Raw genomic sequence first — 24,226 nt, 5'->3', positions numbered from 1 at the left:
TTTCTTTCTTTCTTTTCTTTCTCTTTCTCTTTCTTCTTTCCTTCCTTTCTTTCTTTCTATTTCTTGAGACTCCTGAGGTGGAGTCTCACTCTGTCACCCAGGCTGGAGTGCAGCGGTGCAATCTTGGGTCACTGCAACCTCCACCTCCTGGGTTCAAGAGATTCTCCTGCCTCAGCCTCCTGAGTAGCTGGGATTACAGGTGCCTGTTACCACACCTGGCTAATTTTTGTATTTTTAGTAGAGACAGCATTTCACCATGTTGGCCAAGCTGGTCTGGAACTCCTGACCTCAGGTGATCTGCCCACCTCAGCCTTCCAAAGTGCTGGGATTACAAGCGTGAGCCACCATGCCCAGGCCCACAGAGTGTTTCTTCTCCTCTCCTAATCAGGTCCCCTGTGATCTTGTCACATAGCTTTTATTAAGTACTTAACAACTGGTAAAATGTCCAATGAAGCATTTTTTAAAAATTTCCCCAGGATTGAGATCTGTATTATAGTTTTTTGTGAGATTAAATTTTATTATCCAGGTTCAGATCTTAAAAGATTTAATGAAGTTGAGTCATTTTAATATCACACAGGAGGGGGAAACAATTTTCTTTCTGTACACTGGGAACACTATGTATGATGGTTAGATGTCAAGACAGATCAAGGTACTAATTAAACAGTGTGTGAGGAATTGGAAAACTCTTCTACTTCTTTGAAATTCCAGAATCTACATATGTATGGTTTACTTCACAAACTAGGATAAATAAGAAATTTGATTCCTATATGCATACATATGAGATGGCCTAAGATATACCAAAATAAGCAGATCCACTCAGGAGAAAAATAAACCTGCTAATTTCTCAAGCCAGTTGAGATCAGCACATCCAATCAAAAATCTCATCCATTAACTCCAAAATGACAGTCAGCAATTATGGTAAGTTTTGTTTTTATTTTTATGTTTTAGACTCAAATATCATTTCATGGGTCATTTATAAGAGAAATGACAGGATACTTAATAAAATTTATGTTTTTTTGTTTTTTTTTTTTTCAGACAGGGTCTCAGTTTGTCACCCAGGCTGGAAGACAGTGGTGCAAATATGGCTTATTGTAGCCTCCACTTTCTGGGCTCAAGAGATCCTCCCTCCTCAGCCTCCCAAGTAGCCAGGACTACAGGTGTGCTCCACCATGTTCAGCTAATTTTTTAAATATTTTGTAGAGATGGGGTCCCGCCATGTTGTCCAGGCTGGTCTTGAAATCCTGGGTTCAAGCAGCCTTTCCACCTCGGCCTTCCAAAGTGCTGGGATTACAGGCATGTGCCGCTATGCTTAGCCCAACCCAAGGTTATTGAAGTAGGTCCAACAGAGAATCTTATACGTCCCTTCTACATGTGATTTGCATCTTTCAGTTTGTAAAGATCAAATCTGCTCCCTTCATATCCCCTTGGAGTTTCACCTGGTACAGTTACCCTCTCCCTTGCCCTTAGTTACACCTTTAGCTTCAGGAGATATTGGTATCTAAGAGCTTCGGAGGTTGGCTGATCAATAAATCTTTAAATTTCAGCAGAATTCCCCAGTATAGTAATAGTGACCATATTTTTGGATTTTCTTATATGGTTCTGATTCTATTTTTTAAATAACAATGGTAATTTATTTAAAATATTTTTATTTAAAAATAAAATAACATCAGCATTAGAGCTCCCTATGTCAAGTTTGCAAAAATAGATTTTTCTTGATTTCCAAAAACTCATCTTGATTTCTATTCATAGCCCCTCTCCCACTTGGCAAGAACCACCCTCAATCATTTTTCATTTCCCTCCACGGCCTCTATCCTGAGTTATGTCACAGTCTCGCTCAGGGCCAGGTTTCAGTGTGAATGGTGTCCCATCTGGTTGCTGCTCCATGTAGGTTGCCATGAAGGTGTCCACCAACCGAAGTAAAAATTCCTGTGTATCCAGTGGTCCTCAGCTGCTGCCAAGCTGTGATTGAGGCAGACATCTTTCTGATTGCTCTCCAACCATCTGCAGAAGCACACCTCCCTGTCATGCCCAACCAGTTGTTGCAAGATGGAATAGGGAGGAGCAAAGGGGAGAACTGTCTGCCCAGAAGCCACGTTCTCTCCCAGGAACCAAATCCCTCTATTCTGATGGCTTCCAGGTTTCTGGGGGTATCTCTAGGTTTTTCCTGAAGAAATCCCTTTCCTTTTGCAATTTTAGCCAAAACACTTTATTTAGACTCAAATCCTCTCTCTACTGTAAGACTTTAGGAAATAAAGGTCAACAAGTTTTGCAACCTTATTCAGCTCTGCCTTGCCAATTCCCTCCACTGAAGCTGGGAGAACAAAACCTGGTTCTCTGTTAGGTGAGAAAGAGGGAAAGAGAGAAATACAAGGAAAAGGGAAAAAATAGATTTATTGTTTCAAAATATTCATCCCCCTCACCTGTACATAATTATGTTTCTCCAGTCCTACTAGTAAATGTTTATTTGGGTATGCTTTAGTAATAAAGCTGGAGAGATGGTGAACCCTAGTTCAGATGTTACACGGTGTTGGAGAATAATCTCTTCAAGTGTTTTCCCAAAATGACCATGCACAGTGCAGGTTATTTTAGGGATCACTTAGTCTTCCCTCTTCTCCCTGGCAGAACATTGGCCTCTGCAGTCATGTGAATGCAAAGGGCCATTCAAACCAGTTATTTACAGTATAAATTGCTTAATGCTTATTGATGCATTTCACAATCATTCTTTAATTGTTAACATCAAATGAGGTAGGTAGAAGTTGCATCATGCCCAGACTTGATTTTTTTACACTCCCCTTGCTCCAATAAGCTTTCAGTTAACATTGAGGGGACAAAAGTCTCAGCTAAATGATAACTATAATCAATTTTATATGAAACCCATAACAACATTTATAATAGACCATTGATAATTAAAAGTAAAATGTGATGTTAAGAAACCTCATTTGAAAATTCCAAGAAGTACAACGAAATATATAGATCATGAAGCAGTGTATATAATCAATACACATAGAAAAACATTTATTCCCATTTGTGGTCATTTCTGGGCTTGTTTATAATAGAGTTATTGGTAGAGAAGATTGCTGGCTAAATATATTAGAAGCATAAATAAAGTATATTTATGAGAATGTTTAACCTAACTAAGATCATTTAAAATAAGTGGTGCAGTAGCTCATGCCTGTAATCCCAGCATTTTGGGAGGCTGAGGCGGGTGGATAGCTTGAGCCCAGGAGTTTGAAACCAGCTTGAGCAACATGGCAAGACTCCATCTCTACAAAAATTACAAAAATTAGCTTGGCATAGTGGCACGTGCCTGTAGTCCTAGCTACTTGGGAGGCTGAGGCAGGAGGATCACCTGAGCCTAGGGAGGTGGAGGCTACAGTAAGCTGTAATTGTACTACTGCACTCCTACCTGGGTGACACAAGGCCCTGTCTCAAAAAAAATACAATAATAAATAAAATGAATAGTGCTTTAGCAGCATCATTTGCTTGCAGTTTATGTGTTAATTTGATGCATCTATTACTTTAAAAATGTCAGCTCTTTTATTTACTATTTTATTTGAAGGTAACACGTACTACTTCAAGGAAGAGCTTTTATTTCTTCCCCATTTATTTACTTATTACTTGCATCACCATGGACTCAGAAATTCTTATTTTACTCTACTTGTTATGATCAATTACTATCGTTATGTATTTTGTCTCTTTGATTGCCCCAGATTTAGCCAATCTTTTGACTACTGTGTCTTTTACATGATCCACTTATTTATGTATTTATGTATGTATGTATTTATTTATTTATTTGAGACAGGGTCTTGCTTTGTCACCGTGGTGGTACATGCCTGTAGTCCCAGCTACTCAAGAGGCTGAGATGGGAGGATCACTTGACCCTGGGAGGTGCAGCTTCAACCCGCCAGGTGCAGCCTCAACCTTCTGGGGTCAAGTGATCCTCCCATCTCAGCCTCTTGAGTAGCTGAAACTACAAGCATGCACCACCACACCCCACTAATTTTTAATATATTTGTGCAACATGGGGTTTCACCATGTTACCCAGGCTTGTCTTGAGCTACTGGGCTCCAGTCATCCACCCACTCGGGCCTTCCAAAGTGCTGGACTTACATGTGTAGCCACTGAGTCAGCTGATCCTCACATGTCTCGAGCACTCCCTTACTTTCTGGTACTACAGGAGATTTCAGGCTTATTTTGTACTTGCAGCTTATACTTTCTCTCTTCCAGCCCTGGAATGACCCATGTCTCTAAGGACCTGGTCTCTTTTATTTGAGAATGGTAGATGGAATGGTAGATAGAATGTAGATGCAGCAAACCACCACCATGGCACGTGTATACCTATGAAACAAACCTGCACGATCTGCACATGTGCCCCAGAACTTAAAGTATAATAAATAAATTTTTTTAAAAAGAGAATGGTAGATGCAGACCAAGAAGCACGTGCAGAGGTATCCATTGTTACTGGGAAATCAATCTCTAGGCTCTTTCAGCAGAGAGCTGGGAAATATATGAATACACACACACACACACACACACACACACACACACACACTTCTTGTTTCTATATCTAGTCACTTGAAAATATATTGAAAACCATGAGTTCATATGGATCCTCTTATTTAACAACACTGGACAGGTTCTAGCTTTTTGCCTTTCCTTATATCTAACTCCTTTTTCAGACTGTGGGAATCCTGGTTTCTTTTCCGCAATTTATTTACTTGCCATATGTGAGTAAGCTGTTTTTCCATATTTTGTTCTCCTTTGTTTTTCCTTAATTATTTTTGAAAAAAAATTATTTTTAATTTTTGTGGGTACATAGTAGGTATATATATTTATTTTGAGGTACATGAAATCTTTTGATACAGGCATGTAATGTGCAATAATCACATCGTGAAGAGTGGGGTATCCAGCTCCTCATAAATTTATTCTTTGTTTTACAATCGGAGTATATTCTTTTAGTTATTTAAAAGTGGGAAATTAAGTTAACTATAGTCATACTGTTGTGCTATCAAATAGTAGGTCTTACTCATTCTCTCTCTCTTTTTTTTTTTTGTCCACACCTCCCCCAGTCCTCCTACTACCTTTCCCGGCCTCTGGTAACCATCCTTCTACTCTCCATGTCCAAGTTCAGTTGCATTCTTGAGTTGAACTGTTTTGATTTTCAGATCCCACAAATGAGTGAGAACATGCAATGTTTGTCCTTCTGTGCCAGGCTTATTTCACTTAACACAATGATCTCCACTTCCATCCATGTTATTGCAAATGATAGGATCTCGTTCTTCTTACGCCTCAGTATTACTTCATTGTGTACATATAACACATTTTCTTTATTCATTCCTCTGTTGATGGACACTTAGGTTGCTTCTAAATCTTGGTTATTATGAATAGCGCTGCAATAAACATGGTAGGTCAGGTATCTCTTCAATATACTAATTTCCTTTGTTTTGGCTGTGAGATCACTGGATCATATGATAGCTCTATTTTTACTTTTTTGAGGAACCTGTAAACTGTTCTCCAGGGTGGTTGTACTAATTTACATTCCCACCAACAGTGTACAAGGGTTCCCTTTTCTGCACTTCCTCACCAGCATTTGTTATTGCCTGTCTTTTGGATGAAAGCCATTTTAACTGGGGTGAGATGATACTTCATTGTAGTTTTGATTGGCATGTCACTGATGATCAGTGATGCTGAGCACCTTTTCATAGGCTTGTTTGTCATTTGTATGTCTTCTTTTGAGAAATATCTATTCAAATCTTTTGCCCATTTTTTGATTGGATGATTAGATTTTTTCTTAGAGTTGTTTGAGCTCCTTACGTACTCTGGTTATTAATCCTTTGTCAGATAGGTAGTTTATAAATATTTTCTCCCATTCTGCAGGTTGTCTCTTCACTTTGTTGATTGTTTCCTTTCCTGTGCAGAAGCTGTTTAACTTGATCTGATCCCATTGGTCTATTTTTGCTTTGGTGCCTGTCCTTGTGGGGTATTACTCCCAGCCCAACATCCTGGAGATGTTCTTCAATGTTTTCTTGTAATAGTTTCATAGTTTTGAGGTCTTAGATTTACGTCTCCTTAATGATTTTTAAGAGCTTCTTTTCATTAAGGCCATTGGCCCTTTGTTGCTCGAAGTGTTTCAAACAAAATATTTTTTCCTTTTTTACTTTTTTTACTTTTTTACTCTGCTTTACAGTATTTACGGTTTTTTTCCCCCTTTTTGGAGTTAATGTCTTATTTGTGGTGATAGTATCATGGATGTATGCATATGTACAAACTCATTGAAATGTATGTATTAAATTGATAAATATTAATAAAGCTTACATTTTTCTTAATTTCATTGAGAAATTACATCTGTCAAATTATTAACTAGTATTTATTTTCTTAAAAATAACATAAAATGATAGAAATAGACAATTACCATCTGGTAAACATCACAGCAACAATTACTTAGTCAAGAATCATCAATGGATGCTAAGCTTAGTGGGTCAAAGTGTGATGAGAAACAGGATAATTATATAATATTAAGGTATTGCCACCACATGATACTTATTTATTACAAAAGAAAAATAGCAAATTTACACAGGAGAAACTTGAGAGGTACTACTTTAACCAAGTGATTAAAGTTAACACAGTAATGGACAGACCAACATTAAATCCCTCCTAATGTGATACACTGAGAAGTACATCACGTTACTTTTGTAGTATTCTTTAAAAAATGCAAAACTTGAATTATTTAATTCTCAACTTGAGAGACTCTGCAAAAGTTGAAGTTGACATAAGACAAAGAAAAACTGAGCAACTATACCAGGGGAAAGGAGACTAAAGATACATGGCAATTTTATGAAAGCTGATCCTGAGTTAAGGGTACTGATCATATATTATTTCCTGGATCTCAAATAGCAAACAACATAGCAGCAAGCACTAAGTAAAATGATTATTTGGTAAATACTTATTAGTTGATTAATTATTAAAGAATCTAGATGTGCAGGGTCTTTTACTTCATCAGCTCACCTCTTCCTTAGGAATATTTGTTCAAAACCACCCACAGAATACAGGTGTGCAGTTAGGTGTGCCAGATGAGCTCTGTCCTTCATCAGATAATTTATAGCAAAACTGACTAGCTTTGAAGGAGCCAGACTCTGCCAAGTGAAGATGTTTCATGATCTCAGCAATCAATCCAATTATTTGTTCTTGACCCTGAAGAACTAGAGAGCCAGGCCTCCTTGCAGACATGTCTTCAGCCACACCTTCAGAGAGTCTATATGGAGAAAGTGTATCCTGTTTACTTCTGCTTTTGGGAAATGTCACTGGAAAGATCGCAAGTTAAACTTCCCACTGTATTTTGTCTATTTTCAAAAATATACCTGTAGACTTTCAGCTTCTGAAATGGGAAGCTCACATAAAAATAGGATTTCAGAGTCTCTGAGCTTACCCTGGCTCAGAAGGCTAATCATAAAAAAAAAAAAAAAGCCAAGATTTTTGTAAAAATTGACAAATAATGCAAATCTACACATCCATGAAGCCTAGAAAATCCAAGAAATATATATGAAATCTAAAAAGGATATATAAAAATCTATACCAAGATACACCACACCAAGGCTACAGAATGTCCAGGTAAAAGAGAGAAACCTGAAAAACATCTAGCCAAAACCACTGTCCTCCAGAAATGCTTCAATGGCAGCTTAGATAAGTTAGTTTCTAGAGTATGAGCCAAGCTACTTTATCTTACAAAAATACTACCATCTCTTAAATTAATAGTTTTGGTTTTCTTTAATAATTATAAGAAACTGATATAAAGTGTTAATTAATAGATAGATGCAGTAAAATGCTTCAGCAAACAGTAAAATTTTGTTTTACTTTTAGTTTTATTTTCCAGAGAAGATAGATTTTGAGGGCACCCATCACTAAATAAACCAAATCAAGAGAAAGAAGACACTGAAAAAAAAAAATGTAAACTTTGATTGACTCTCCGCTTTTGTGTAGAAAACATGATTGATTTTCTTCACGTTATTTTTTCCATTTTTCCGAGTGTGTAGTCCATTACTCATCAAATTTGGTCTCAGAAAGATTCTGAAAATTCCTTTAATCTTTTAAAAGCTAAAGATTGACTCTTGTTTACAAGCATGAAGTAGTCTTGCAGGTTTAGGTGACATCAGCATGTGGGAGGAATGTTTGAAGAATCCAGCATTATCCAAGAAACATGGAGGATCCAAGAATTGTGGATTTCATTCTCAGTTCTAGACTCAAGTAGCTACAAAACTTGGAGATGCCACTGTACCTCAGGGGCCACAGTTATTTCGTATTCTATAATTCTATGCTCCAGGCCACACTGATCTTGGGGTAAATCTAGATCTCAATAATGGACATACACAGTAGTTCCCTGCATGTAATTCTCACCCACTTTTGTGGAATGTTAAGTCTTTGAATTATTTCTATGAATACGGAGAGGCAATCCATATGTACTCCTGAACCTACTGGTTTTAATTCCCTTTTATTTACACCTTCGGTCTTCTTAACTATTTTTAGACCCTCTTTAGAGGTCTGTAGCTGAAGCCTCCAAAACAAAACTTAAATATCTTTCCCTTGACTTCAACGCTATAGTCCAGGGACTGGTTTGGACATTGGGTGACATCTCTGGAGAACTCAGGGCACCAAAGTGGGTGTAGCTCCCTCTTTGGGTTCCTCTCTGCCACTTGGTCCCAGAACAGTGCTGCCTTGAGCTCCCTATGCTCATAGAGAGAACACTAGCACTGCTCTTTAACAGCTTGTTTCCTACAGCCTCCACATTCGTAAGAGTGCCGCCTCAAGTCTGGAAGGTAAAGAGAAAAAAAAGGAAGGAAAGAGAAGGTATCTACTAAAATGTAGTTGTAAAGCAACACGAGCTAGACACTTCTTCTTATGCACCTTCTTTTTTTGGTGACTCACTCTGCTTAGGCTACTAATATGCCTTAAGAGGTTAAGAGAGTTCCTACTCAAAGAAATGACTAGGTAACTGACCCAGAGATCATTCACTTTGAACTTTTCCATAAAACTCTAGGGTTTAGCGTTCCAGGACCAGGTACAATCTTCCTACATTGGATTTAAGGGGTCTAGGCCATGTACCAAACAAAATGATTCCCCGAAGTCACCCAACTCAAGATTTAGTTCTTCAGATTTTGTGTACATTCTGGTCTTTGCTAAAAGTGCTAAGAATCCTGGGCGTTATCTGGAAAGAATTCTCATCTGTTAGCCAGCTGTTGAAAAGACAATGCAGAAATGGGCTGCAGTTTGGAGCAACAGAAAGAAAAACAAATAGACGGTAAGAGAGTGTCATTTTTTTGGCCCCTCTCAGCATGTAACTCTTTAATTTGTGCTCTCTTTATCATTTCAGTGATATTAATTAGGGCTGCTAGAGGTCCAGTTACGTCCCTCCAAAGATATGTTGATGTCCTAACTTTCAGAATTTCAGAATGTGGCTCTATTTGGAAACAGGGTCATTGCAGATGTGAATGTGATGCCATACTAGAGTGGGGTGGGCCCTTAACCCAATATGAGTGGTATCCCCGTGAGAAGACAGCATGTGACAACACACAGACACAGGGAGAGTGCCAAGTGAAGACGGAGGATTGGAGGGCTGCTTCTATGAGTCAAAAAATGCCAAAGATTGCCAGAAAAACCTCCAGAAGCGAGGAAGAGGCAGAAAGTGTTCCCCTGCAGGTCTCAGAGGGAGCACGGCTCTGCTGACACCTGGATTTCAGACTTCTATCCTCTAAACTATGGACAAAAAAAATTCTGTTGTTTTTTTTTAAGCACTCACTTTGTACTTACAAAGTACTTGTACTTTGCTACAGCAGCCATAGGGGACTAATACAAGGGCCTATTATGTGTCAAATCTTATTCCAGCAGCATTGGATTAAGGTCAAATAAGATGTGGTCTCATTCCCAAGAAAATGCTGGGTAGGGTTTTTCTTCCAATGTTTGTTTCAGAGGTCTGCAGCGTTAGAAGGGCTTTTAAAACCTCAATATACATACTCTAAGATTAATGAAAGAACTGAGCTGAAAAAAGTGGATCTTTGATAGACTGATATAGGTGAGATGCCCCCTATTTTCTTCCTTTAGAAGTCTTGAGATGATAGCTTTGGAGATTGAAAAAATAGCTTGTGTTAATAATAAAAAGGAAGCAGCAATCACTAGAAGTCAGCATGAGTTCACCAGGAACTGGACCTGTCAAGGTCAGCTCATCAACTTTGACAGAGAAGTCAGACTGGCAGAAGATAAAGGTAGTAAAGTGTGGTGAGATTTTATTGAGAAACCTGGTAAAATTTTCTTATGATATCCTAGTGAACAGGATGGAGTGGTTGAGCTGGAAATTAGGGATCAGTTTTACCTCGACTGATGATTAATTAATGGAGCTATGTCAATCTAGGTTAAGGTTTCCAGTGGAATGTCACAGAGTGTTTATAAAAGTGCTGCCTTGTTCAACATTTTTATTGGTGACTTGGAAAAGTCAGGTGTTATCAAATGTGTGTCTGATAGACCAGATGACTCTGCCTGTATTTGGATATGTGAACTCGGTTCTGGATGTCCTATTTAGGAAAGGCAGAGGGAAGCAAGATATTTTGAAGAGAGTGACCAAGTTGGTGACCTGAAGGAAAGTGGCAACTATGTAACACAAGAAACTGGCGAGGTATTTGGAGATATTCAACCTAAACAATAGAAATCCAAAAAAGACATGACAGCCAAGAGATAATGTGCTTCACTTGGATTACAGGTGGTGACAAATGGTTCAAATGACAGGAAGGCAATCTCAGTTTGGCGTAGGAAGAACTTTTAGGATGTGAATTTTTCTAAGAAAAAATTCTAGCAATGAAATTTGAAGGCAAATCTCTATGGATTGATTTATAAGTTTAGAATATAAGCCCAATGGTTAAGTGGATTCAGAATGCCTAAGACTGAACCCCGGCTCCTCTTCTACAACCTATGTTGGCAACCTCTCTGAGCTTCAGGTTCTTCATCAGTATAATGGCACCAATCATGAGACTTCATGTAAAATTGGTATAAATATTAAATAAGGTAATATGAAACAGAAGAGCATCTGACACATGATTAAAAACACAATGTTGGCTATGTTGATTTCTATACTTTGATTATGATATGATTCCAACAGTTATATTTTTGTCTACCATATTTCAAAAATGGTAACATCCCTGAGTTCTGAATCAAGTAATCTTTTAAAGTAATAATCAAAAAAAGGAAGTTATATATTCTTTATGATAGTGTACCCTAAAAGTTTATGAAATGTGTCTTGTAGATTTACCATTTACCCTCATATGTGAAATCTTAGGATGTTAGGGCTGGAAGGGATGTGACAGACAGTCTTGCCAAGCCTGGCCCTTCTTCTATAAGGAGGTCTTCAGAGGTCTGGAGGAGGAAAGTGCCTTGCCCTGAGTTCCCTGAGCCAGAACAATGGTATGTCTTATGTAGTTGTGAAATTTGTCAATTGTCTAAGGAAACATTAATGTCATCTGGCTGGTTTTTTGAAAAGGGTGTGAAGTAAGAACGTGAATAATTGTGACTTAATTAGAGACCTAGACTCAGAGGAATTATGGTTACTCCACGTATGAAGAATTTGCAAGACTGTTGACTCTACCATTCTTTGTTTTAGTGGGTGGAGCCAGCTGCCTTCATTAGAATAAATATTGTTTATTCAACCCAGTATAAATGGAAAGAAAAGATGTGCCCTCTGTCATTGAGGGTTGACTAACTGAAGAGTTCAAGTGCAGCAAAGAGAAGTGTCAGAGCATGAGTGCCAAGCCCAAAACCATAGGGATTATCGGAGCTCCTTTCTCAAAGGGACAGGTAAGTAAAAAAGTCTTTCTTTGAATACCTGGAATTTTGTTGAAAATTTGGGACTTCAAAATTTGTGAGAGGTTATTGTCTGGTTAGTTAAGTTTTCTGATACAATCTGGCCTGGAAATGCATATTTTAGAGTCCTCTCGCCATTTTCCCACATTGTATAATTATAGTCACAAACCCACTTACTCTGTGGCTCCTGATCTCAGCCAAAGTCAAATTCATTTGAACCTACAGAATGTTTCCTCCTAGGTTTTAGGAGAAAATGCTTTTCTTTGAATTGAAATGGACTATTTCTGCATTGTAGCTAGGTGTTTAGGTTTAGTTGCTCTTGTTGCTTTTGATGTTACTGTGTGTATGTAGAGGAAGAGAGGATTTTAAGAAAATACATTTGTTTAGATCTGTAATTAATACCTAGAAAAATTTAATAGATTGATGGTAACCTCCAGACTTCTTATAATTTGTATAACCTAAATATTATTATTTCATGCAACTTTGTGAATAATTCATGTCATGTTAGGGTTTTAATGATTCTATGAAACTGCTCATTCATGGGCTAGGTAGAATCCTTTATGGACCTCTCTTGGAAGGGGAAAAAAGAACAGAAAAAGAAAGAAAATCCTACTGCAGGTTGACAAATCTAAAAGGATTTGAATGGATTTATGGAACTCCCAGACTTCCTCAGAGCCACCAGCTGTGAATCCACACATGCCAGCAACATTTGAATACCCTTTTTTTTCTGCCTGGGCACACCTATTCTGGTAAAGAGAATGAGATGACAGAACACCATAGACTTCAACATGTATCTGTCCTTAAGAGGATAAAAAACAAAGAACAAAATCAAACAGGACAACGTGTGTGTTGAAACTCCGAAGGCTGATTTTCTCCAGGTTTCTCAGAATCTGGGCAGCGTTTTGCTTCCTCTTGATCTGGACCCCGTGTTGTGTGCTCTGACTTTTTACTGCAAAACAAATTGAGAGAGGCCAGAGGTTAGAGACCCATACTGCATTTGGACTGTCAGTAAATACTACTTTTCTTCCCCTGGAAATCCTCCAAAAGTCTTTCACAAACACATGGGTATTTTGCTGACACAGAAGTGTTCCTTTTAAAATCCACAATGTGCTCACCTATTCTGGAACAAGTTATAAAAAATATATAATTTTAAAAACCGACAAAAGGGAAGCAAGTCTCCTCTCTCCACCACCCCTCTCACATTAAAGCAGGGCCGTGACGATGGAGTTCATTGTCTCATGATTGTAAGGACTAAGAGAGAGAGATTTTTTTACACTAAGTCATAGAACAAAAAGGACAAAATGGCAAACATACAAGCATTTGTCCTCACCCAAAGGAGATACAGGTTTGACAAGCAGGCAAAAGGAAAGGATTAGAGGGCAGATGACTAAAATGTTGAGTCTGAGAAAGGGCTTCATTCCCTGTCTCACCCCCTTGCAGGGCAGCGAGCAAACAATGAGGTAGGTATTACATTTACCTTACAATTGGGTTGAAAAAAGGCTCAGAGAGATTTGGTAATGTGCTCAAAGTCACACAGCCTTGATTGCATGATTCCAGACAGGATAATCTGATTCATATGCCTATGCCCTTGATTTGCACTGATGTCCCTTCAGATGATTCAACTCTGAAGGGGACTTTATACTTGTGGCCAGTTAGGGATTGGGCCCAGCTTAGAAAGTCAGTGGAGCTGACAAAGCAATTTCCAAAGTGGGCAGATACAGCAAGCAAAAGGAAAGACTAATCATGAGAAGCCATTTGAATGAAACAAATAAAAAAGAATGCTAGAAAATTTAGTAACTGTGTTATAGCAAATACAGTGTCAACTAAGGGGTCTATGACATTTATTCTAAAGTCTGAAAGGGAGAAAGAGAAAAAAGTCAAGGAGTTTGACCAAGCTGAGGATTACTGAGCGTCTACTACATGTCAGCTCTACACTACAAAACATAGTGCCCAAATGTAAACAGAGCTGGACTGAAATCTAACAACGAGGAAAATACAGACACAGACACAAAACTAAAGGCAAACCATGAACCAAGCAGTACCCTACGGGGGTTGAAAGAAGAGGAAATTATGTCTACTTGATTGGGGAGAGGGAGGTGTGTCAAGCAAAAAGGGAGTAAAGGAGCAAAATGTGTCAGACAGAGGATGGGGTGGGTCCCTTGCTGCCAGGGACAGGAATTTGACACCAAGGATTTGCCTGGCACCCAGGGCAAGTCTTCTGGTCCTTTGAATGAGGAAGAAATATTTGCTTACTTTGATGCCGCAGTCCCAATCCTAAAGATTGGATTCTCTTAGCACACTGTGTCTCAGCACAACGTGTCTGTTAGCACACTGTCTCATCCGACAACATGCAATAATTTTCTGCATCTGAAAGCCCTGCTGGAAATTAGAATCAGAAAGATAAAGAAAAGAACTGTGTCTTTAGACCTCTAGTTGGTCAGGGGGCTGAGGAAGACTTGTTCCTTTGAGGAAGAGTGTTAGCTTCCCTAGTATCAAAGCAGCAAGGGTAGAACTTCCCGTCTACTGTTTGAGCAGGCCACACTGAAATCACTGGGTTGGTCTTTGTTTGTGGTTTTCATCTCCCAGGTGATAATTTTGCCTGTTGCCTGCTTTCTCCTCAAGAGCTCTGGCTTGCTGCTGTGAGGACAAGCACGTAGGTCTCTTTCATGCCACAGTCTTTTGATACTTTTGCCCAAATTGTTCCCTTGGTTTGCAGAGTTTTTCCATCACTCTGTATTGTTTTCTTGAGTACCTACTCATGTTGCAAGACTCAACATAAACATTTATTTCTTGTAGCCTTTACTGACTCGCTCTATCCCCGATAGTCTTAAAAGCACCCTGTTTTTGTTACTATGACATTTTATATCTTGATTTAAGCAGCTGTGTATTATAATTAGGGTTAAATGCTCATATCTCCTATCAGCTTATGAGGGACTCAAAAGACAAAAGCCTTTTCATTATTGGATCTCATCTATCAGACTGCTTTTGCACAAACTGTGTGTTCACTCTGTTGATAACATGGTTTGATGGGAAGAGGGGATGCAGGTTTTGGAATCCAAAGACCTGAATATGAACATAGGCTCTGCCACTTATTAGCTGTGTGCCTGTCTGAAACTCATATAACCTTTGTGATTCTAAGTCTTTCTATTTGGCATAAGAGTCGTTCAGTCTACCTTGCTGTGAAGATTAAATGAGATAATGTAAATTCCTGGCTCTGTAGGAGCTCAAAAAATGATAGCCACAGTTCAACTGATTAAATAATGAAAAGGGTTCTTACTGTGAGCATCTGTTGGTGATGATAATGTCTGAAGTACTTTATTTTTTAATTGTTCAGCCACGAGGAGGGGTGGAAGAAGGCCCTGCAGTATTGAGAAAGGCTGGTCTGCTTGAGAAACTTAAAGAACAAGGTAATTTTAAAGTTAAAAGATGGTCAGCCTGATTTCCTCCCCACCCTGAAGGAAGGAGCAGGCCCCTGTGAATGTGGAGTGTGTCTGGAATATTTACGCAGAATTGCGGTACTGGCTATAACCTTAGAAGCACATCCTACAAAAGCAGCATGGCGTGGGAGAATGCTCAGGAAGCATCGCTGGATGTACATCATTTCTCAGATATTTTCTTTCCAGCCAAACTGTGGTATAAGGGAATTTGCATGTGCAAGAACTGGGGTTGGGGTGGATGGTAGGGGAGCGGGTGGAGGAGCAAATGGAAGGCAAGGGGCAGCAGGAAGTATGCTACCAGCAACAGGAGCCCTATTTGTGAAATGAAATAAAATAAAACAGTAATAATGATGATAACAGCACCTAGTGTTTGCACAGTGTGTATATATACGTACATATACATAAGCATGCAAATGCAATATTATGTCTATTTTTAAAGCATGGGCTCAATTCTCTGCTATCTTTATAAACAAGTTGCCGATAAAGTATTGGTTAGGATGTGGAGCAACTAGAACTCTCATATATTTCTGATAGGAATCCAAATGATACAGCCACCTTGAAAACAGGTGGGTAGTTTCTTAAGTAAACATATATTTACGTTTTGACCCAGCAATTGTAGGTGGAGAGAAGTATAATTACAAACATTCAAGTACAAGTCTTTATGTGGATATGTTTCCATTTCTCTTGGGTAAGAGATTTGTACTTGAATGTTTGAGGGCCGCAATATTTATAATAACCAAAAGATGGAAACAGCAAAATGCTTGTCAACTGGTAAATGGTTAAACAAAAAGTGTCACGTCCGTGCAATGAGATAGTACTCAATGATGAAAAGGAATGGGCTGGGCGCCGTGGCTCACGCCTGTAATCCCAGCACTATGGGAGGTCGAGGTGGGTGGATCATGAGGTCAGGAATTCAAGACCAGCCTGGCCAAGATGGTGAAACCCCGTCTCTACTAAAAATACAAAAATTAGCCGGGCGTGGTAGTGGGTGCTTGTAGTCCCAGCTACTCAGGAGTCTGAGGCAGAGAATTGCTTGAACCCAGGAGGCAGAGGTTGCAGTGAGCCGAGATTACACCACTGCACTTTAGCCTGGGCGACAGAGTGAGACTCTGTCTCTAAATAAATAAATAAAAATAAATAAATAGAAAGGAATGGACTGCAGACACAGGCAAGAACATGGTGGGTCTCAAAAACAGCATGCTAAGACATGAAAGACTACACACTGCGTGATTCTATTGATATGAAATTCTAGAAAGACAAAGGCATACCAAAAGAAAGCAGTTCCACAGTTCCTGGGGTTGGGGGCAGGAATTACCTCTAAAGGGGCAGGATGGAATTTGGGGGAGAATGGAAGTGTTTTAAATCTTGATTGTGGTGGTGGTTGCAAGACTAGATTTGTTCAAACTCATTGATCTGCACGCTTAAAATGAGTGGGTTTCAATGAAGGAGAATTATACCTTGTAAATCTTAAAAAAAAAAAAAAAAAAAAACGACAAAAATACAGACACGCAGTAGAGAACAGAATGCTTGGATAAATGGACTTGTCCCTTAACTAACAAGCATAATTTGGTCACGTGTTATATCAGGTGAAAGTTCTCAGAGGCATTACTGAATCAGATTCTCACCGACATGTAACAAATACTATATATGATGGCCAGTTGGTTCAGAACAGTGAACTGATCCCATATCACAGTTATACACGAAACTCTCTCAAGGCCTTTTAGGATGCGCACCAAGTCCTTAGGAATTTGGGGTTACCTGTAATTTTTCCTTACCAAAAAGAATAACAAAAATCTTTATTTCCTGAGCTTCCAAAGTGCTAGGCTCAGTGCTAAGCACATATTCACATATTCTTATTGAATTCTGATGATACCACTATGAGGCAGGTTCAATGGATATTGTGTGTGTGTGTGTGTGTGTGTGTGTGAGTGTGTGTGTGTGTGTGTGTGTGTCCCAGATGAAAATACATCAGTGCTTTCTAAATTTTCTGAGAATATATATATCTATTAATATATTTAATTGTTATCAAAATGAAGCATGCTTACTATGGAAAGGTAAAAAGCACATAAGCAGAGATGGGAGGCAGACAGAGAAAAAGACAGTGATATTCCCTATTAAGCCCAAACCAGAAACCATCACTGTTATATTTTAGTATCTAGTCTAACTGAATAGATTCAAGCCTAGTATACAGCACGCACCAGTGTGTGGTACTGGTAACATGTTGTCAAACAGAAGCGGATCGGGGTTCCACCTTCCCTGTGTTTATAGACCTCTCAGGTTTTTCCTTTGCTTATACTTGTGAATATATGCCTATTTCATACAATTGTGATCATCCTACACAGACTGATTTGTATCCTACTTTTTTATTTACTAACTCAAAACCTTTAATTTTAGAGTGTGATGTGAAGGATTATGGGGACCTGCCCTTTGCTGACATCCCTAATGACAGTCCCTTTCAAATCGTGAAGAATCCAAGGTCTGTGGGAAAAGCGAACGAGCAGCTGGCTGGCAAGGTGGAAGAAGTCAAGAAGAACGGAAGAGTCAGCTTGGTGCTGGGCGGAGACCACAGGTCTTGTTGAATAATTGTGTCTATGGGAGTCTGGCACAAAGGAAGTGTAACCAAGGCCACAAGAAAAGAGAAAATACACAGAAAAGCGTTGACCTACATTTTATAGCAAACTTTCTGCCTTTAAAAAAATTTGATAGGTTCCTGCTTTATTACAGAAACAGACTTAGCTCTATTTGAAGTCTTACAATATCTGTATTTTGACCTAGTACAGCAGAAAACATGTGAAATATGAGTGGATTTGATCTAAATATTCATCACAAGCTTACATTTCTAAATAAGTAAGTGAGGCGATTCATAGCTTATTGTTCTTCATTGCCAATACTATGTACAACTCATATAGGTCAACAGTTTCAAAGTATGTGTTTTTTATTATAAAAGTAATGATTATAACATTTTTGAAAGAACCAGACACATACACAAGAAAAAAAAAATGTAATTGTAATTCTCTAACGACCCTTTCAACCAGAATTGAAAATCCGGCACATTTCTTTCATGGTATCTTGTTTTCCTTGTACATGATGACTTTAACAATTTTGTGTATGTGCATGTGTGTGTGTGCGTGTGTGTGAGAGAGGGATACTCTGTGTTGTGTTCTCACTCTACAGTGCAAATTTCCTTGTTACTTCATGTAATACGCATAAGCATCACAAGCATCAGTTTTTTATCTGCTGCATGATTTTTCAACAAGGGGTTACACGGCTATATACGTACATATTGTCAGAAATTCAGGTTACATTAAAATTTTCACCATTACAAATAATGTGGCAAAGATCATTTTTGTGCATGAGCCTTTTAAAATATTTACTCTCAAGGTCTAGGATAATTTTACCAGAGAAACCTGATTAGATCTAAAAGCAAAAACACTTCTATGGCTCTTGAGGTGGGCAGTCAGTGACTTCAGGCCTCTTCAGCTTCGTCTTCTGAAGCCAAACTGTTACCAAGGCCTCTGTATCAAAACTGCAATTGGGAACTGAGGCTCGTTTTCTTTTTTTAAGTGGAGAAATTGTAAGTGAAAATTTTATGAATGGCACATGGCAAAAGACAAGAAACCTGAAGGGAAAACAAACGTCACACTGGGTAATCCATACCTTACATTAAGGCATGATTGCTTCCACTTTGAGAGTCTAAAAGTTCATGATTCTCTGAATGATACTTACACATTTGCAAATGGGAGAATACAGGCATTGTATAAGTATTAGCTTGGCGCAAAAGTAACTGCAGTTTTTAAATGGCAAAACCATAATACTTTTGCACCAACCTAATATATCCTAACTTTTAACTTCTGTGCCAGATATCATTTACCTCTTCCATCCCAGCAAAATGTCTGGCGCTTGAAGTATTTGGGATGTACTTTGTCTGTTCCTGGTTGAGTGGGGAACTAGAATGAGTGAACACATGCCACATGCTAGCTAAAGAACTTCTGAATAAGAACATGTAAGAACTTCTGAGTGATGCCCCCAAATTATAAAAAAGCTGGATTTTAAGAAAAACTGAAGGACTTTCTCATAATTTACTTGTCATAATTTACATAAAATTAAGTATTTACCAAGAGACATGAGTGTACAGAACATGATCCAAATTTAACTCTGAGACTTGAACAGTGTCTTATGCTAAGGAATTTCTTGTGTGGCTAGTATTTTTATACTCATTTATTTTTTGGCTAAGCTCTAATCTGTGGTTTTATGACAAGGTGGATTTTGGGGAAAAAATCACAATTGTTTTTGGTAATGCAATTGATATAAATATAACTAGTTAGTAAGCATTAAGTGCAAGTTATGCTTTCTCTATTGTTATAACTAATTGGCATCTCTAATTTAGAACCTATCAGAAATATCAGACACTGAGGCTTAAAGGAAAACCAAGTGGGAGCATTAAGTGAGTGAATATGATGCATGTAGTGACACTGCAAACCTGATGTTCACATGAATTTTTTCCCCCTAAGTTTGGCAATTGGAAGCATCTCTGGCCATGCCAGGGTCCACCCTGATCTAGGAGTCATCTGGGTGGATGCTCACACTGATATCAACACTCCACAGACAACCACAACTGGCAACTTGCATGGACAACCTGTATCTTTCCTCCTGAAGGAACTAAAAGGAAAGGTAAAGGACTGGTTGGTATTTTAGTGCTAAAGAACACTTTTTAGTAGACATTCAGGGGGTGGAAGGGAAGTAAGAAATCCCACGCTATCTTATTCTTGGTGTAATCTCAAATCATTTTCTCTGTAGCCAATAAGCAAAGGGTTGGTTGATAAAAGGCAGTAAGGCTCTGTATCTCTGCTTTGCAAACAGATTTAATATATATATTTCTCTGCTAATTTTTAAACTACACTTTTAGTAGTTGAGGCAGAGAGTAATCATTTATAAACAGATCAGCAGAGGTTCAGAGGTTAACCAACTTGCCCGGGATATATGCCAATCCTATAGTAAATCAAGGGCCAGCCCCAGGTCTCCTAAATCCTTCCTCTTTCCACTACATGCCACGTAGCCCTGCATTCTTACCAAGTAGTCCTTCTACATCACAGAGCCTTTTCAAAAAAGGAATTTTAAAATTTCAAATACAATGGTTTATGAATTAATATCTTTACTGGGAAAAGCACCTATCTAAATCATAAGAGAAAGAACTATCTCCTTGCTCCCTAGAAACTTCTAAAAGATGTAAAATAAAATGACAGATTAAAATTTAATATTATAGCTCATAACTTTTGTTGATGTGCCATAGTACATCAATAAAAAGTTTTTATTGATATAATATTCGGGCTTTATAATTATATAAGAGGTTAAAAGCTCCTTATGCTAAATGCTCAGGAGTAATGTCTTTTGAACTAATGACCAAAGGATAGGTTTATAAACTTGCAAAATATCTACCTAGCGCAGGGGAAAAACTAAATGTGGCTCCGGGACAAGGCAGATATTATCATATTATGATGTGAAGAATAACCAAAGGACAGGTCAAAAATTTCCCTTAGCTGCCCTAGGCCATCCTCTGCATTAAGGACTTACCGAGAAAGGGAAGTAAAGAAGAAACCTACCAAAGTCATGGGAGCACACTCATTTCTTTACAGAGGAGCCCTGGGAAAGAAGGGCAGAGCAGGAATGGGGCACAAAGTAGGTAAATGCCAAGTGGTTCAAGGCAAAGTCAAAGCACTCAAAAGGAAGCATGCCTCCCCTTCTTAATTTTGCATTATTTTTGCATGATTTCTCCTACATTTATATTCTAAATATAAGATATGGGCAATCCAATAAGTGTCTTTAACTTTGAATGTAGGATTTGTTCAAGAGAATCATATATAACCAAGTGAAAACATTGCAATTTTAGATTCCTGATGTGCCAGGATTCTCCTGGGTGACTCCCTGCATATCTGCCAAGGATATTGTGTATATTGGCTTGAGAGACGTGGACCCTGGGGAACAGTAAGCCTATTCTTTGATGTGATTTGCCTTCATTTTTGTCCCTTTGTGTGCTAGATGTGCTTTACTGATCAAATCTATGAGAGAAAATTATTTTTCTACACATACGCCCAACACACATAAATTCATATACATGTACATATATACATATGTATCCAGGCAATTAAATCTCAATTGATTTGCTGTTAAAAATAAATACAAATATAACCATATCGGGCTATATATACAGTTTATAGAACCTAAATATTTTCTGTATTTTACTACATTGTTCTTTCCTTTAAAAGGAGGCAGGCAAGCACCGTCAGCCTTATTAATTATAACTATCTTCTCTTTTATAGCTACATTTTGAAAACTCTAGGCATTAAGTACTTTTCAATGACTGAAGTGGACAGACTGGGAATTGGCAAGGTGATGGAAGAAACGCTTAGCTATCTACTAGGAAGGTATGATTCTTTTGTGTGTGCACGCATGTGTGTAACGTAAAAGGTTGCTGCTGACATTAACCAATGTAAATTATTAATAAAGTCTTTACATGAAATAACGAGTTGCTACTTTTTATAAAGCAACATGACAGATATATTTATCTATGGAATGTGAAACTGTCAACTTTAAACTGAAATCCTTCCCCACTTTTTAAAAGAAAGAAAAGGCCAATTCATCTGAGTTTTGATGTTGACGGACTGGACCCATCTTTCACACCAGCCACTGGCACACCAGTCGTGGGAGGTCTGTCATACAGAGAAGGTCTCTACATCACAGAAGAAATCTACAAAACAGGTAGGTAACAATCTGAGGGAATAGAGAAGCAAGTGTACACTTGACTAATGTATATTTATACCTCTTGACCTGAAAACCAAGTCCCAGTTGACACTTCTAGAATGTCCACCAATCACGTGATGCAATAGCTAAAGTGTTTTCTCTTGGTTGCTACCATTTTCTGTTAGCAGATAATCTTTCAAGTCTGTCTGTACAAATTTCAAAATGTAAACTATTTTATAAATTACATTATTACAATTTGTTGTTGCAGGGCTACTCTCAGGATTAGATATAATGGAAGTGAACCCATCCCTGGGGAAGACACCAGAAGAAGTAATTCGAACAGTGAACACAGCAGTAGCAATAACCTTGGCTTGTTTTGGAGTTGCTCGTGAGGGTAATCACAAGCCTATTGATTACCTTAAGCCACCTAAGTAAATGTAGAAACAGCCAATACAAATCTCATAGCTAATGGCATAATTAGCAAATCTAATAACTTAAGCATACAGTTATCCTTCTAAAGATTTGTTCTTTCAGAAAAATATTTTTCAAATTAGCATAAACTACAAATTCCCTCTTGGTGTAAAACTCAAGATGTGGAAATTCTTTTTTGGAATTTAAAAGCCTATATTTTCTAACTTGGCAAAAGGCTTATCCTTAGAAAGAGAAGCATGCATTGATTTACAATTAAAAAATTGCTGGCATTAAAAATAAGCACACTTAACAAAAGCCCCCATACACAGAGCGGGACTCCTGGAATCAGGAGACAAAGCTACCCCATCTGGAAAGGTACTGTGTCCATGTCATTCAAAAGACGTGATTTTTTTTATAATAAACTCTTTACAACAAGATTGCACTGTCTATGTATTTCTGAATACATGCAACACACACACACATACACTAGCTGGGCGTTGTGGTGAGCACCTATAGTCCCAGCTACTCAGCAGGCTAAGGTGGGAGGACTACTTGAGCCCAGGAGACAGAATCTGCAGTAAGATGAGATCACACCACTGCACTCCAGCCTGGGCAAGAGTGAGACTTTGGGTAACAAAGAAAAGATGCTTCCAAAAATCTATTCAGGAGCCAGATAAATCATATTGCTAGTTTGTTTTGAAGAATGACTAATTCAGCTGAGGATGTCATCTAAAATTACCTGTGGCTTCCAATGTTTCACCCTTCACTCACCCTGCAATTACAACACCATCAGCTATATCCTAAAAACTCATCTTGGCTCTGGAATGCAGTAAGGAAAAATGGAAAAAACAAACCAGAGTTAACTGCAATCAAAACAAGGGAAGCGAAGTTTTTCTCTTCCCAGTAATTTTTGCAAAAACCCCAGGCGGTTCTGTAAATAAGGTAGGCTCCGTGAATGGATTTCTTCTGTTTCTAACAGCTATATGATAAACAGCCCCTACAATCTGATTTTTCAAATGTAACACAGAATTTAAAAACTGTTACCTCTAACTACTGGGCCTTTGAAAGGTAAACATTTCATTGAATTACTTCTAGATGGGAACAGTTATAAAGGATCTCACTCTAGGATGTATTGTCTAATACGGTAGCCACATGTGGTCAAATAGAAGCTTAACAAAATAAAAAAATTCTGATCCATATTTCAAATACTTCATAGATAAATGTAGCTCTAACTAGTGTATTGAATAGCACAGGTATAGAACATTACATCATTGCAGAAAGTCATACTGGACAGAGCTACTCTAAACTATTTTCAAAAAGAAAAACTTTCAGGATGTGATAAATATAAAGGCATATTTTTCCCATCAGCAGTATTGTAGACCCAAATAAAGTTTCTGTCTTCCCTTAGTCTCTGATTAAAAACGTATTTAAAAATCTATCCCATGTTTTTAAGCTAGAGAGGGAAAACTGAATTTTTAATAAATTAATTAGAATGTTTATGTTCTTGAGAAAGCGATTATATTGATTTTCACTTCCTCTATTCTGTTTGTACAACACTGGTGTCATAATTTTATTCTCATTCTAGGATCAAAAAGCAATATATTCCTTAAGGCAGCAAGAATATATTGACACTATGTTAAGATTAATAACTTGAAATAATTTCTAGCATTTTTTCTGGGTAATTTTAAGAATGAGTCTGCAAAAGTCACTTTTACCATTACATATATTTTTAGCTGGACTTGCATGGCCAGTAATGATTTAATGATGGCAATAACATGAGCTACAAAGAAAATAAAGTTCTA

The 24,226-nt window shown here is 38.1% G+C and overlaps 1 protein-coding gene and 1 long non-coding RNA gene across 2 annotated transcripts; one reads left to right on the top strand and one right to left on the bottom strand.

The window, feature by feature from the left end:
- Positions 1-11,641: 11,641 nt before the first annotated feature.
- On the top strand, positions 11,642-22,861 carry ARG1 (arginase 1). Its single transcript, XM_032274767.1, has 8 exons — positions 11,642-11,832; positions 15,173-15,245; positions 17,670-17,844; positions 19,787-19,946; positions 21,163-21,257; positions 21,593-21,697; positions 21,895-22,031; positions 22,282-22,861. Exons 1-8 carry the CDS (start codon positions 11,776-11,778, stop codon positions 22,446-22,448), a joined length of 969 nt encoding a protein of 322 aa, XP_032130658.1. The 5' UTR covers positions 11,642-11,775; the 3' UTR covers positions 22,449-22,861.
- LOC116549296 lies at positions 12,462-13,477 on the bottom strand. Its single transcript, XR_004267790.1, has 2 exons — positions 13,169-13,477; positions 12,462-12,787 (listed from the first exon to the last, which is right to left on the bottom strand). It is a non-coding gene; the product is annotated as an uncharacterized LOC116549296 (long non-coding RNA).
- Positions 22,862-24,226: the final 1,365 nt, after the last annotated feature.

This window comes from Sapajus apella, unplaced genomic scaffold (genome assembly GCF_009761245.1).
Source record: "Sapajus apella isolate SASKATOON/1434 unplaced genomic scaffold, GSC_monkey_1.0 scaffold6, whole genome shotgun sequence".
Lineage (NCBI taxonomy): Eukaryota > Metazoa > Chordata > Mammalia > Primates > Cebidae > Sapajus > Sapajus apella.
Note: the sequence above shows the minus strand (reverse complement) of the source record. Positions and strands in the feature narration are given on the sequence as shown.

Excerpts from the sequence above, each read along its gene's own strand:
- ARG1 (XM_032274767.1), top strand. The coding sequence starts at position 11,776 with ATGAGTGCCAAGCCCAAAACCATAGGGATTATCGGAGCTCCTTTCTCA. Across the intron at positions 11,833-15,172 it reads CTCCTTTCTCAAAGGGACAG|CCACGAGGAGGGGTGGAAGA; the intron begins GTAAGTAAAAAA and ends TTAATTGTTCAG. Across the intron at positions 19,947-21,162 it reads TGAAGGAACTAAAAGGAAAG|ATTCCTGATGTGCCAGGATT; the intron begins GTAAAGGACTGG and ends TTGCAATTTTAG.